We start from the raw sequence: 16,604 nt of genomic DNA, 5'->3' as shown, positions 1-16,604 counted from the left end.
TGTCATATGATATATGTATTTATAATCATATTGCATAGCTATGCATACAAGGCTTGTACACGAGTATGTATTAAGTGATTGTGTTACTGTGTTCAGGCAGTGGACCCATCCAGCTCTGGCAGTTCCTGTTGGAGCTCCTGACGGATAAATCCTGCCAGTCCTTCATCAGCTGGACTGGAGACGGCTGGGAGTTCAAACTTTCTGACCCGGATGAGGTGAGCTGTTGTACAGGCAGCAGATGGACAGGGGACATGGGGGAATGCTAGACGACAAAAACAAGGGGGAACATTATTTTATAAAATTAAACTGCATCGATGACGACATATTTTTTGGGACATAGAATATCCAGACATATAATAGCTAACTTAAACTAAATAAATAGAAATAAATCAAACCTATTTTGTTTCAGTTAGCTGTGCAAAACTTAGTATTTAAATTTCATATTATAAACCACAACTGAAAAAAACAACTACTGTACTAGAGATTACTTTATATATATATATATATATATATATATATATATATGTATATATATATATATATATATATATATATATATATATATATATATATATATATATATGTATATATATATATATATATATGTATATATATATATATATATATATATATATATATATATATATATATATATATATGTATATATATATATATGTATATATATGTATATATATATATATATATATGTATATATATATATATATATATATATATATATATATATATGTATATATATATATATGTATATATATGTATATATATATATATATATATATATATATATATATATATATATATATATATATATATATATATATATATATATATATATGTGTATATATATGTATATATATATATATATATATGTATATATATATATATATATATATATATATGTGTGTATATATATGTATATATATATATATATATATATATATATATATATATATATATATATATATATATATATATATATATATATATATATATATATGTATGTATGTATGTATATATATATATGTGTATATATATGTATATATATATATATATATATATATATATATATGTATGTATGTATGTATGTATGTATGTATGTATGTATGTATGTATGTATGTATGTATGTATGTATGTATGTATGTATGTATGTATGTATGTATGTATGTATGTATGTATGTATGTATGTATGTATGTATGTATGTATGTATGTATGTATGTATGTATGTATATATATATATATATATATATATATATATATATATATATATATATATATATATATATATATATATATAATTTGTGTGTGTGTGTGTGCGTGTGTGTGTTTCATTCTCACACACACACTGTATTAACTAATATGCAATTATAACTTCCATTTTTACCATTTTTTTATTTATTTAGCTGTTCGCTGGTTCTCCCTGCTAAAAAAAAAAAAAAAAAAAAAAAACAGCTTAAACCAGCCTAAGCTGGTTTTAGCTGGTTGACCAGCCTGGTTTTATAGTGGTTTTGGCCACTTTCAGGCTGGTTTCCAGCCATTTCCAGCATGGTCTTAGCTGGACAGGCTGGAAAATGACCAGCTAAAACTAGCTTAACCAGCTTAACCAGCCTGGTCTAAGCTGGACATAGCTGGTTTTGGCTGGGCTCACAGCCTGGCTAGGTTGGTCAAGCTGGAAATGGCTATAAACCAGTCTGGAAGTGGCCAAAACCCCTCTAAAACCAGTCTGGTTACCCAGCTAAAACCAGCCAACAAGCCTAGGCCGATTTAAGCTGTTTTTTCAGTAGGGCTTTTAGGAGCCTTTTTTTTAAAGCTTAGCTTAGCATTGATCATTAAATCCGATCAGATTATTAGGATCTAAGTCCATAATAACCAAAGTGTTTAAATAATTTTCCTATTTAAAGCTGGACTCTTGCTTTATCAGCAAAGTTCCTTGATTGTTATTCAGAAATGAGAGTATAGTTTTGGGCCAAATCTTAAAATAAAAACAGCAACAGAAGAGTCTATGCTAAGCTAACCCTGCTGAAAAATCCAGCTTAAACCAGCCTAGGATGGTCGGCTAGTTTTAGCTGGTTGACCAGCCTGATTTTAGAGAGGTTTTGGCCACTTCCAGGCTGGTTTCCAGCCATTTCCAGCCTGGCCTTAGCTTGACAGGCTGGGAGATGACCAGCTAAAACCAGCTTGACCAGTCTAGCCAGGCTGGGAGCCCAGCCAAAACCAGCTATGTCCAGCTTAAACCAGGATGGTCATGCTGGTTTTAGATGGTTTTAGCTGGTCACTTTCCAGCCTGACCAGGTAAGACCAGGCTGGAAATGGCTGGAAACCAGCCTGGAAGTGACCAAAACCTCTCTATAACCAGACTGGTCGACCAGCTAAAACCAGCCAAACATCCTAGGCTAATTTAGCAGGGAAGCTAAGCTAAGCTAAACTAAAAGTGCTCCTGAATGGATTCCAAAATGGTAAAACTCAGTTGTTTAACCCTGGGGGAGTTATAGAAATTAGCTTTCTTTAGCCTACTTTAAAATAAATGGTTAACATTTAGCTGAAAACAAACACAAACAACTTAGTGCCTTTGTCCATTGCTGTTCAGAAACCAAACAGTAAACAAAAGTAAACAAGACAAATGCTAACGCTAACAATAAATGCTAACGTTATATCGAGTGCATATCTGACGGTGTCTCCTGCACCCGTAGGTGGCCCGCAGATGGGGAAAGAGGAAAAACAAGCCCAAGATGAACTATGAAAAGCTGAGCCGCGGCCTGCGCTACTACTACGACAAGAACATCATCCACAAAACGTCCGGCAAGCGCTACGTCTACCGCTTCGTGTGCGACTTGAAAAGCCTGCTGGGATACACTCCCGAGGAGCTGCACACCATGTTAGACGTCAAGCCCGACACGGACGAGTAAAGTCTGGACAGAAGAGAGAGTAAAAGGAGTCCCTGAAAGACCCTGCAAAAGACAAACGGGGCGTCCAGTCACATTCCAACACTGTTTTGAGCTCAAAAAAAAAAAAAGAGGAAGAGTCAAAACATTTACCAAAGTTTAGAATCTCTGTGCGTCGATGTTGATTTAATGATCTGCGAGGAAGGGAAAACTCTAAGTTCAGGTAGAAGCAACTCAGTAGCACAAACACCGGGAAGGAACCGAGGACAATGACACAGTTTTTTTTGTTTTTTTTTGTTGGACTGTTATCAAACATGTTGCCAAAATTAGAGACGAGAGGATGATCGCAGAAATGTTCACCGTCGAGTTAACTTGCATTCCTGACATGAGGAAAAGTTCTCAGCCGGACCAAATTTACTTTTATTATTGTTTCTTACAGATCTATATGTGTCAGTATTAATTTGTGCGTAGAATTTACGCCATTTTGTACATTTATATATATATATATATATATGCAGAAATGAAGGTTTATTGAAGTCAAACTGTTCTTAGATGCTTCTTTTAAGGTCACGGTTGGTTATGGGTTGCTCTCGCCACAGTGTGTCCGTAAAACGCTGTTTTTGATCAGCAGATCAAAATAGACGCCAGAGATCTTGCCTTTTTCACTGAGAGCGAGCGAGAGCAAACGCACGTTTGTGGTGAGCATTTCTGACACCGCTGCTGTCTACGAAGACAAAAGACATCAAACATTGGTTTGTTTGTACGTGAATCGTTTTTCATAAAGTCTTGCCTTAATATAGCACATCACGTTACTGTGTTTTCTCTAGGTAAACCGAGACGTGTGTAGGTAGGTGACAACTGAAATGTCGGGCCTCTTTGCAATCAAACGAAAGGCTGAAGCCATAAAAAGACGAGAAGTGCACACGTCAGCGTGAATCTGGAGATTGACGAAACTGCCTGGTGTTTGATTTGGAGAGATTTGGCTTTGAGAAAGTACACCAGATCATGCTGATACGTTTTTTTTTTTGTTCTGTTGTTTGGCAGCTTTAAAGATAACGCCGTGTGTACTACTGGCACAAGAGTTGAAAATGGGAGTCTGCTTCAGTATTATGGACATTAAAGCCAGAGTTATATTACAGGAATAGCTTAGATATCTGAAGAAACGGCACTTATATGTGCTACTCTATCCAGTGTTTTGGGTTTGGTTCATACGCAGCAGCATTTGGACTGTTTCACTGTGTGGGAAGGGTCTGAGATACACAAGACCTCGTGGGAAAAGCCAAAGTAAAGAGCGCTCTTCTAAGAAAACAAATCGTATTGTTTACAGTGGCAAAACCCGTCCGCATCGGTGTGGCTTTGGAATTGTCTATTTTTACAGAGAACATTTGATAAAATGGCTATTAAAAATAAACCATATTCACTTGAATATGCAGAAGAACAGCAGAATGAGCGATTTTTCCAGAAAGCCAGCGTGAAACAGGATTATTTTTACTTTTAAAATGAGGTCACAATGCAGTCTCTGATTGTAAAAATCGTAACAAGTGATGCATTGCATGTTTTTTTTTTTTTTTTACATGTTTTTATTTCCCCTCAATTTTGCCTTATTTTGTATGTTTTGGTTTTGTTCAAATGACTTTTTTTATGTATTTAGTTCACAAACATTTTTGATATTTTTCCAATAATTTATATTTTATAAACTTTTGAAATATATGCAGACAGCTGGTGCTTTCGTGGGAAATTGAATCAAATAAGGTAGCGCAGGACAAATTATGTAGCGGATTATCATTATTATTTTCTTTTATATGAATTCTGTCGTTTAAAAACAGACGATAAAAAGACCTGTCTGCTTCTACAGTTGTGTATAGATAAGGCTGATGCTGGCCCATCATTATGTTCTGCTGAAGAGTTTTATAAACCGTAGCTTCTATTTCTTATTGTACTTTAAATGGTTCTGTTATTAAAATATATGTGGAGAAAAGCCGGACTTGTTGTTTGGTTTTAATGCTGAATCAAACGGAAGACACACCCATAGCAACACAAACAGGTGAAGCCACACACACACACACACACGCACGCACACCTTGCAGCTCTCTGCAAGCAGTTGTGGCAGATTTGTGGTTTGGTTTATTATGAGTCTTGGTTAAATGCGCAGCTCGTTTCTTTCATTGCTAATCATCACACCCACCGCAACTGCATCTTTCTTTTTTTTGTGCATCCAGCAAAAGCCGTCGCTACACGGAAACATCCAAGTTGTTACCTTTGATTCTCACACTTGAGACTCATATCGTTTCGAGGGTTTTTTTTTTTTTATTTCTTCTGAGGAAAGCGACTGGGAATGTGCAGTGAAGCCCCTCAATATAGACCCCTGACGTAAGAACTAAAACAGACACAATGAGTCCATTCATGAGAATATAACTAATAAATTACGAGTGTCTGTCCTCTTCATCCAGACACAAAGACTTTTTTTTTCTGGTGTGGGATATCCTACACCAAAAAAAAAAGTCTGTTTAAAAAAAAAAAAAAAAAAAAAAAAAGAAATATATATATATATATATATATATATATATATATATATATATATATATATATATATATATATATATATATTTTTTTTTTTTTTTTTTTTTTTCATATGATTAATAAATAAAGGGCTGGTTCGCCCACACATTAAGTTACTCACAATAAAAGGGTTCTTTATTCCGTTTAACACAAAATAAGATATTTGGAAAAATGTTACAAACTGGTAACCCCTGACTTCCATAGTAAGAAAAAATCAATGGTTACAGGTTTCCACCATTCTTCAAAATAGCTTCATATTTCGTTCATCAAAAGAAAGAAACTCAAAGGTGTGGAACAAGTAAAGAGTGAGTAAACGATGACACAATCCCCAGTTTTGGGTGAACTGAGTTTTTGAAGTTCAAAAATTTTCATATTACTTCATAAGTTTTCACTACATTTAATTTTCTATGCATGTAAAATCCACTTTGTACATTAAATTGGATGCAGCCGCCAACATGGGATGTCTGATCTTTTTTGACCCTGATATATGTTTATTAACGCTTGCTATATACAGTTTAAGTCAGAAATATTGGCCCCCCTGAATTATTAGACCGCATTTTTTTTTTTTTTTCCCAATTTCTGTTTAACGGAGAGAAGAATTTTTCAACATACTTCTAAACATTATAGTTTTAATAATTCATTTCTAATAACTGATTTATTTTATCTTTGCCATGATGACAGTAAATAATATTTGACTAGATATTTTTAAAGACACTTCTATACAGCTTAAAGTGACATTTAAAGGCTTAACTAGGTTAATTAGGCAGGTTAGGGTAATTAGGCAAGCTATTGCATAATGATGGTTTGTTCTGTAGACTATCGAAAAGGCTTATTGCAAAATGGATTGAATTCATTTATTTCCTCAACATTCTACACACAATACACCATAATGACAATGTGGAAAAAAAGAGTTTTTGAAATAGTTGCAAAATTATTATAAATAAAAAACCTGAAAAATCACATGTAAATCAGTATTCACAGCCTTTGCTCAATACTTTGTTGATTTGGCAGCCATTACAGCCTCAAGTCTTTTTGAATATGATGCCACAAGCTTGGCACACCTGTCTTTGGGAAGTTTTGCTCATTCTTCTTTGCAGTACCTCTCAAGCTCCATCAGGTTGGATAGGAAGCGACGGTGTACAGCCATTTTCAGATCTCTCCAGAGATGTTCAATAGGATTTAGGTCTGGCCCCTGGCTGGGCCACTCAAGGACATTCACTGAGTTGTTGTGAAGCCACTCCATTAATATTTTGGTGGTGTACTTTGGATCTTTGTCCTGCTGGAAGATGAACCATCGCTAGTTATTAAACTATTGTGATTAGAAATGTAAAATGAAATGTAAAACAGAAATGGGGGGAAAAAAAAATAAACAGGGGGTCTAATATTTTAGGGTAGCTAATAATTTATGACTTCAACATATATTTTATGTTGGATCTGTAATTTATTATTATTTAAAATATATATATATATATATATATATATATATATATATATATATATATATATATATATATCACTGGTCACTCGGCCTCGGCTGGGTCAGTTGGCATTTCTCTGTGGAGTTTGCATGTTCTCCCAGTGTTGTTGTGGGTTTCCTCCAGGTGCCCCCCCCCCCCCCCACAGTGTTATATTATATATAATTGAGATATATTATATATTATATATAACAAATATGTATAATTGTCCATAGTGTGTGTCCGAATGAGAGTGTATAGGTGTTTTTCAGTGATGGGTTGCAGCTGCGTCAAAACATATGCTGGATAAGGTGGCGATTCATTCCGCTTGGCTGAATTTTTTATAATAATTATTTGATAAAATATGAATTTATTGAGTTCAAAATAGCACTACAATCCATTTTCATAATAATGGTCCTATTATGGCAATATGAGGATTTTTGTTATATTGTCCAGCCCTGGCTTTGAATAAATATTGAGTATATTGATACATGAATAACTGGATAAAGTTTGGTTTGTGTAATAATTTGGATAAAATAAAAAAATGTCACAAATAATTCTAATATAAATGGAAATATCATTGGGCATATGTAATCACATTAGAGATTTAACAAAAAATAGATAATATTATACAAATAATAATTATACAAATATAATAATAGATAAATAAAATAGATAAATAAAAAAATAAAATAAAATAAAATAAAATAAAATAAATAAATAAATAAACAAATAAATAAATAAATAAATAAATAAATAAATAAATAATCAAATAAATAAATAAATAAATAAATAAATAAATAAATAAATAAAATAAAATTATAAATTTAATAAATAATAAAAATTAGTGCACATAATCATAATATAAATGGGAAAACCACAATGTTAGGCATATTAAATCAGAATGCAGTAATGGATAGAATACTAAACTTTGGTGTTTGTAAGTGCAGCCAAAGTGGAGTGCGTTAAGTAATATGTAAAGTAAAATAGCCAAAAAACTCACAACAGACCAGTTCATGGAAAAAAGCAATGTTTCTGGCTGTTGTGTCCTCTTGAAATGTTCATTCTTGTAAACTGGTTTTATTGAAGGTCTGTGTGTCACACTACAGTTTCAGGTTTGCACCAGGTTTTTTCACCTTTGTCTAATTCAGCATGCAAAAAAAGAAAAAAGAAAAAAAAAGTTCATCTCTCTCTACACTTTACCTCATCACTTGTTCATAAAGAAATTGATCTTAATAAAAGAATGTGTCTTGAATAGTTAATTTAGATGCCTATAAATAAATAAAAACTCTTTTTGAGTGTGTTTCTCTGCACGCTGCTGTAGAAACCTGCTGAAAATGGTAGTCAGGTTACACAAACAAAGTGTATCTGTGGGTTTGAAGGCACCTACAGTTGGGGATTTCAGAAGGGCAATTTTCATATCTGTCTGAGGTAATTTTCCATTACGGTTGAGTGAAAAAAATGAAAGAAAGACAAGCGCACACACAAAAAAGAAGTGTTTGCAAAGTGCAAAAGTGTTATAAGTGGTGAAGTTAGGTGATATCCAATGCCTGCACATTGTTGAAGAATTACTCTCTCTCTTTAGTACACACACACACACACACCTTCACCCATCCTGTGCAGATGGAGCAGTGTGTGGAGTTTGAGCACAAATATTTATGCAAAAGTCTATGGCTGGCCTCAGCTGTCTCCTGTATCCTATCATCAGATAAGATACAGACAAACAAGTGACAAAATAAACTCAAAATGCGCCAAAAAGTTCATAGATATATTTGTTAAAGTGCACTGAAAAATTGCATTTATAATTGTTTTAAGGTAAGTGGTTACAAATAATTAATATGGGTTAAAATTAAATACATAATATTTGGTAATGTTCAACCAAATGTATTGGTTTAAATTAAGCTCATATCATTTGTTTGCAACCACTTACCTTAAAAATCTAGTAAATCCAATGAATCTTTTGTTTTTCAGTGCGTGCAAGTCTTTCCACACAGTTCTGCCCCGCCCCTTTTCTCTTTCAAAGTGGTAGCTCCACTTTGAACTACATTTTACAAGAAAATGAACAAAAACTAATTTTAGTTTGATTTATTTTATTTATTGTATTTGCCCTTTCTTTGCCCTTTTTTTAGTTTTTTAGTAACTACATATACATCAATCTAAATTATCCACAATTTACATAATCCATTATTAATTTAATTTAATTTAATTTAATTTAATTTAATTTAATTTAATTTAATTTAATTTAATTTAGACTGGGCAGCGCGGTGGTGCAGTGGGTGACAAGAAGGTCTCGAGCCTCGAGCCTCGGCTGGGTCAAGCTGGATTTATACTTTCGCCTGGCGCCGCATCACGCACCTCCGCTGACTGCGCGCACCTCACGAAACAGACGAGGCTTTTATACTTGCTGTATTCGCCATTGTGATATTCTTCAAAACAACAGGGGGCGGTCAAGTGAAGTTGACCATGAAGTCAGATGGATAAACAGAGAAGTAGAAAGTTTGAAAAACACTTGACTGATTTTAATATAATTTGTCCTGATTCAGCGTCCTGTAGTAGATCTGTCATCGAAATGTGACAAAAAGCATACCAAAGCCATGCAATTTACAATTTCCATTGTACCTGCTCTGACTGAATTTTTAAATAATTTGTCCTGATGCAGCACCCTCTGCTGGGTTAGTCATCTGAAACGTAAAACGAACATACCGGAGCAATGTATTTTACTTTTTCCCAATGAACCTGGTCCACAAAAACTCATTGGTTCACTGTTATCTAACTGAATGCTTGCCCGATTTTAATCATTTGTCCTGATACTAGTGGTTTAGTCATCTGAAATGTGAAACAAAACTTAGCAGAGCAATGTATTTGACATTTTCTCAATGAACCTGGTCCACAAAAACTCGTTCATTCCCTGATATTTGACTAAACACTTGCCTGATTTTAATCATTTGTCCTGATACAGCGCCCTCTAGTGGTTTAGTAATATGAAACGTAAAACAGTGTATCTGAGCAATGTGTTTTACATTTTCTCAATAAATCTGATCTGCAAAAACTCACTCATTCACTGATTTCTGAATGAGCCCTTGTCTAATTTTAATATAATTTGTCCCTCTAGTGGATAAGTCATCTGAAACCTGAAACAAAATTTACCAGAGCAATGTCATTCATTCATTCATTTTCTTGTCGGATTAGTCTCTTTATTAATCCAGGGTCGCCACAGCAGAATGAACCGCCAACTTATCCAGCAAGTTTTTTTTTACACAGCAGATGCCCTTCCAGCCGCAACCCATCCCTGGGAATATCCACACACACAGTCATACACTACGGACAATTTACCCTACCCAATTCACCTGTACTGCATGTCTTTGGACTGTGGGGGAAACCGGAGCACCCACGCGAACGCAGAAAGAACATGCAAACTCCACACAGAAACGCCAACTGAGCCGAGGTTCGAACCAGCGACCTTCTTGCTTTGAGGCGACAGCACTACCTACTATGCCACTGCGTTGCCCATGTATTCAACATATATTTCAATGACCCTGGTCAGCAAATACTCAATGATTCACTGTAATGACTGACTTTAATATCTGAATAATAGCGCCCTCTAGTGGATAAGTAACCTAAAATGTAAAACAAAATGTACCAGAGTAATGTAATTGACATTTTCCCAGAGATCCTGGTCCGCAAAAATTCATTGATTTAATTTAATGCCTGATTTTTAATTTAAATTGTCCTCATACAGCGCCATCTAGTGGTTTAGTCATCTGAAACATGAAACAAAATGTACCAGAGGAATGTAATTAACATTTTCCCATTGAACCTGGTCCGCAAAAACTCATTCATTCACTGTTATCTGACCTAATTTTAATTTTATTTGTCCTGATACAGCGCCCTCTAGTGGTTTAGTCATCTGAGACATGAAACAAAACGTAGCAGAGCAATGTATTTTACTTTTTTTTTTCAATGAACCTGGTCTGCAAAAACTCATTAATTCAATTTAATGCCTAATTTTTTATTTAATTTGTCCTTATACAGTGCCATCTAGTGGTTTAGTCATCTGAAACTTGAAACAAAATGTACCAGAGCAATGTAATTAAAATTTTCCCATTGAACCTGGTCCGCAAAAACTCATTCATTCACTGTTATTTGGCTTAATTTTAATATCATTTGTCCTGATGCAGCGCCCTCTAGTGGTTTAGTCATCTGAAACGTAAACAAGATGTACCAGAGCAATGTAACTGACATTTTCCCAGTGAACCTGGTCCGCAATAACCCATTCATTCACTGATATCCAACTGAACCCTTGCTTGATTTTAATATCACTTGTCCTGTCATTAACGTGATGTTATCTGTGCTTTAAAAAGCGATCTTACGGCGATAAATGAATAAGAGTGTCCCGTGAGGAGAAGGAAAGAGAAAGATGGCTCTGGTGACGCATGTAAAGATCTCTCAGTGCTTCCATTACGCCAGAGCTGCTGAAATATGAGACCTCCGCTGCTTCCCCGATGTCCTCCTCATAACACTGTGTGCTATTCTGGGCTCATTGTGCCGAACGCTCCAGTCTGCTCCGGGTCAATATTAGCAGGGATCAGTAACACTGTCTTGGGACTTCATTACAGGCCCATAACCGATCCTACTGGACTATCAGTGTCTGATCTATCCGTGTTCTCATGCATTCAGAGATGACTCATGATCTGCACGCAAATTATTCTCTTTAACTCATTTACTGTAAGCCTGTGCTTGGAGGTGCCAAAGGCTTGGATATTTTTACTTTAATTATTATTATCCCACGAGAAAATATGCTTACTCTGATATGCACTTGGTTTACTTTTTAATGTGATATTTAAAAAATAAAACAGCAAATTACAGCAACTTTTCTCAGAAAACTCTCACTCATTTATCTTCACAATATCATCATGTAACTTATTTACACGTTCATTTTATTAGAAAAATGGATGTATCTTCATTGATATGTAAAGCCTTTGAGATACAGACATTTTTGGTTAACAAGATTAAGTTACTAATCTAATGCTATTTATTTATTTTATTTATTTATTTATTTATTTATTTATTTATTTGTTTGTATTTATTTATTCTATTTGCTTGAGTTTATTTGTTTATTTTTATGTATTTATTTAATGTATCTGTTTGAATTTATTTATTTTAATTTATTTTAATTGCTTGTATTATTTATTTATTTTAATTTATTTTTAATGTATTTATTTAATTTGTTTGAATTTATGTTTTTATTTTATTTTATTTGTATGTATGTATGTATGTATGTATGTATGTATGTATGTATGTATTTATTTTATTTGCTCGTATTTATTTTATTTGTTTTTATTTATTTCATTTGTTTATATTTATTTGTTTTTACTTATTTATTTGTATTTATTTATTATATTTTATTTATTTGTCTAATTTGTATTTATTTATTTTTTTGTATTTGTTTATTTATTTTTTTATTTTTTTATCAGTTTGAATTTATTTTTATTTATTTATTTTATTTGTTTGTATTTATTTATTTGTTTATTTTCATTTATTTATTGTTTAATATTTATTTCTTTATTGTTTTTAAAAAAATGTATTTAATAATTTATTTTATTTATTTTTATTTATTTACATATACAATGGATGGATGGATTCTCTGATCTGATCTTAAAATAATTTCTTATACTTTCTTTGTGAACATAAAAAAGCATCAATTGGGCAATAATGGGTCAATCTGCTCAATTTTCCCAATTATTATATTAATTATAGTACAGTTATAGCCCAATTTGTATTTTCTTTTATATAACTATTTAGACAAATCACAATGATCACGTCTCTCCTGCCAAAAGTAAGAAATAAAAGTAAATCTATTTTGTATTTACATTTAAATAGGATTAAACAGGAAGCAACAAAGACCTTATAAATGTCATTTCATTCACTACGTGTCCTCCAGAGAAGTCGTCCTGACCCGATTCAGCCACAGGTAACTGTGTATTATTCGGGCGTAGGAGGGTCGTGTCTCGGCCCGCTCAAGGTTTGCCAGTGATTTGCATTTTTATTACACTTGTCGTTGTCCAGGTCTCCAGTAATGCGCTCCACAACCCCATCCGTCCTGCACCCGCATTCATGAGGCCAAAAGCTGGAGACCTGGCATTCCAGACGGGAAATGGAGACGTCTTCACATGCAAATGTGGACTTTCCATCAGGAATGCTGATTGATTTCTGCTTCAGACGGCATTGACAGCTTATACAGGTACAATGAGAAGCCGCTGTGTTTGTTGGGACAGAGCAGACAGGGGTGGACAGGTCACAAGACGATCTCCATCACATTCAATAGCAGAAACTCCAGTGCTAAACGTATGAACTGGACTCAATGCATTTGTTATGCTCGTATTGTCAAGCGCTGAAACCCACATCAATAATGCAATATCTGATATCAAGTCAACATCTTCTTAAGCTTCTTCTCTTTATGGACCATTTTCACAAGACTGTTACGGCGTGTTTAGCAGTCATCACCATCAGAAATCCTTAATATTTAGATTTATTCTGAAAGTATAAACGTTCATTCATTCATTTCCCTTCGCGTTAGTCAGGGCTCACCACAGTGGAATGAACCACCAACTATTCCAGCATATGTTTTATGCAGTGGATGCCCTTGCAGCTGCAGTCCAGTAATGGGAAACACCCGTACACATTCACACACACACACACACACACACACACACACACACACACACACACACACACACACACACACACACACACACACACACACACACACACACACTCACACACTCATACACTCATACACTATGGCCAATTTAGGCCCCGTTTACACTAGTGAGTTTTAGTTTTAAAACAGCGTTTTAGATCAAAAACGATCTGCGTCCACACTAGCGTTTTACCTAGTGTTTCTGAACATATCTGCGTCCACACTACGCCACCAAAAACGTATATCACGTGACTATTCGCGCACTCTGGGCATGCGGGTTCTAGTATAAACAGGAAGCATGTGTCTCGCTCGGCATTTGGTTATTGTTAGTCAACAAACGCCGGTTGAACAATGAACACGATGGCAAAGAAAGCAGAAGAGGTATTTTGTGGACAGACGACGAGGTCGAGTTGTTACTAAACGTAACAAATGAATAACTGCACAATGGCGCCTAAAACAGACAATAGTGCAAACAACGCTCCCATTTCTGTGTCCATGTTGTTGTTTACAGTGAAGGCTGGTCTGAAGTCTTCCGCTAGCATTAAAGCCATGTGTTATAGTCATGTGATAGGGGCTTGACGAATAAGGGAAGGATATGCAATGACACAAAAGCCCCAATCAGGTAGTGAATCTCAGCAGCCCCGCCTCCGACTTCAGATGTCTCCGTTTTCCCTCATCCACACTGAGACGGAGCAGCAGCTTTTCAGAATGAAAACAGCCTCTCCATTCATTTATTCATTCATTTTCTTGTTGGCTTAGTCCCTTTATTAATCCGGGGTCGCCACGGCGGAATGAACCGCCAACTTATCCAGCAAGTTTTTACGCAGCGGATGCCCTTTCAGCCGCAACCCATCTCTGGGAATCATCCACACACACATTCACACACACACTACGAACAATTTAGCCTACCCAATTCACCTGTACCGCATGTCTTTGGACTGTGGGGGAAACCGGAGCACCCGGAGGATACCCACGCGAACGCAGGGAGAACATGCAAACTCCACACAGAAATGCCAACTGAGCCGAGGTTCGAACCAGCAACCCAGCGACCTTCTTGCTGTGAGGCGACAGCACTACCTACTGCGCCACTGCCTCGCCCACAGCCTGTCCAGCATTTCCAAAATGCTCCGTTTTCACCTCTCGAAAACTCCGGCGTAGTGTGGACGGATGGCGTAAACTTAGCAAAGCTAGTGTAAACGGGGCCTTAGTTAATCAATTCCTTTATAGCGCATGTGTTTGGACTGTGGGGGAAACCGAGCATCCGGAGGAAACCCACGCCAACACGGGGAGAACATGCAAACTCCACACAGAAATGCTAACTGACCCAGCCAAGACTCAAAGCAGCGACCTTCTTGCTGTGAGGTGACAGCATTAACCACTGAGCCACCGTGCCCCCCATTATTATTTATTTATTCTTTTGTTTTTTTAAAGTTGCACCTGGCATGATCTGAGCTCGATTTCCACATTCAAGTCCATTTCTGCTGGCTGGAGTGTGTGATTCCAGACTTATGTTTGCACTAGTGCATGTGTGTGTGTGTGTGTGAGCGCAGCTGGCTGTGTGCTGAATCTGCTTCATGTCCAGTTGCTGGTTCGAATGTTTTCACTTTCTTGTTTGGTGCGTTTGGTTTGGGAGTTTGCACGCCTTTCCCAGGACATCTGCTCCCTGCGCCCACGGCTGGCCTCTCAGCCAATCAGGATGCTCCAAGCAGCCTTCAAATGTGCCGCCGGTGTGCTCTGATTGGCTGACGGAGGCAGAGCCCAGAAATCGAAGACTCAGGCCTGAGAATTTTCCGAACGCTCCGCACCTCCTCTGTGTTTTGGGGCCAACATCTGCTTCCAATCCGCGCTCCTCCAGAGACCCTCTCCTCGCCCCACTTTTCAAGGGCCCCCACTGGAGATCTGTTCTTGGGATTCTCCTAATGGACGGCGGGTCTGGGCCGAATGTTCTCAGCAGTATAAGAGGTTTTATAGAAAACGCATCTGGATAAACGTAACACTTGGCCTAACACAGCCTCAAACTCAAGACTGCGCTCCATCTGAGAGGAGGGGAACACAGTAAATACTGTGGGAAAGGGCTTTTTGGTGGGAACGTTTTCATTGGTCTTATGAATGAATCTGCAATGAAATATATGACAGAGCCATACTGAACAAGACATCTAATTGATAATAACTGACATTTTTATGCAGGACGATGGCGCAGTGGGTAGCACAATCGCCCCATAGCAAGAAGGTCGCTGGTTTGAGCCATGGCTGGGTCAGTTGGCGTTTCTGTGTGGAGTTTGCATGTTCTCCCTGTTTTGGCGGGTGTGCTCCGGTTTCCCCCACAGTCCTAAAACGTGCTGGATAAGTTGGCGGTTCATTCCACTGTGGCAACCCCTGATCAATAAAGGGGACTAAAGTGAAAATTAATGAATGAATGAACATTTTTATTTTATTATTCTTGTTTCCTCATAGAAATAACTGAAGGTAGATAAAACAAGATCAACTTAAACATTGAGAGCTTTATTTTACCGATCTAGGCGCAAAGTGCAAAGTGCATGGGGCAATAGCATTTAGGGCGTGTCCAGAACCACTTTTGCTATTTTAAGGATGGAAAAATCCACTCTGCGCGGCGCATGGTATAACAGGGATGAGCTTATTCTCTTAATGAGTTCTGGGTGTGTTTTGTGAAGAAACCAATCAGAGTTTCATCTCCCATTCCCTTTAAGAGTCAGTTGCAGTTGCAAATATTTATATATTTGTCTATAAGTTACTATTTGTTGGTTTTACGACTGGGATCTACGACAAGACTTTTGTCTATATATATATATATACACAACTTATCCAGCATGTTTTTACACAGCAGATGCCCTTCCAGCCACAACTCATCTCTGGGAAACATCCACCCACACACATACATACACATACACACACACTCTACGGACAATTTAGCCTATCCAATTCACCTGTACCGTATGTCTTTGAACTCCACACAGAAACACCAACTGAGCCG

At 36.2% G+C, this 16,604-nt stretch overlaps 1 protein-coding gene across 6 annotated transcripts in view; it reads left to right on the top strand.

Moving 5' to 3' along the window:
• ets1 (v-ets avian erythroblastosis virus E26 oncogene homolog 1) overlaps window positions 1–4,880 on the top strand; it is a 98,617-nt gene extending 93,737 nt beyond the window's left edge. For 5 of the 6 annotated variants that reach the window (XM_073928806.1, XM_073928805.1, XM_073928804.1 and 2 more), the window contains 2 exons: window positions 97–215; window positions 2,708–4,880. In XM_073928806.1, the coding sequence (XP_073784907.1) occupies window positions 97–215; window positions 2,708–2,923 (335 nt within the window). In that variant the 3' untranslated portion in view covers window positions 2,924–4,880. 6 annotated transcript variants of the gene reach the window in all.
• Window positions 4,881–16,604: the final 11,724 nt, after the last annotated feature.

This window comes from Danio rerio, chromosome 18 (genome assembly GCF_049306965.1).
Source record: "Danio rerio strain Tuebingen ecotype United States chromosome 18, GRCz12tu, whole genome shotgun sequence".
Lineage (NCBI taxonomy): Eukaryota > Metazoa > Chordata > Actinopteri > Cypriniformes > Danionidae > Danio > Danio rerio.
The sequence above is the reverse complement of the archived record's forward strand: the minus strand, read 5'-3'. Positions and strand labels throughout refer to the sequence as shown.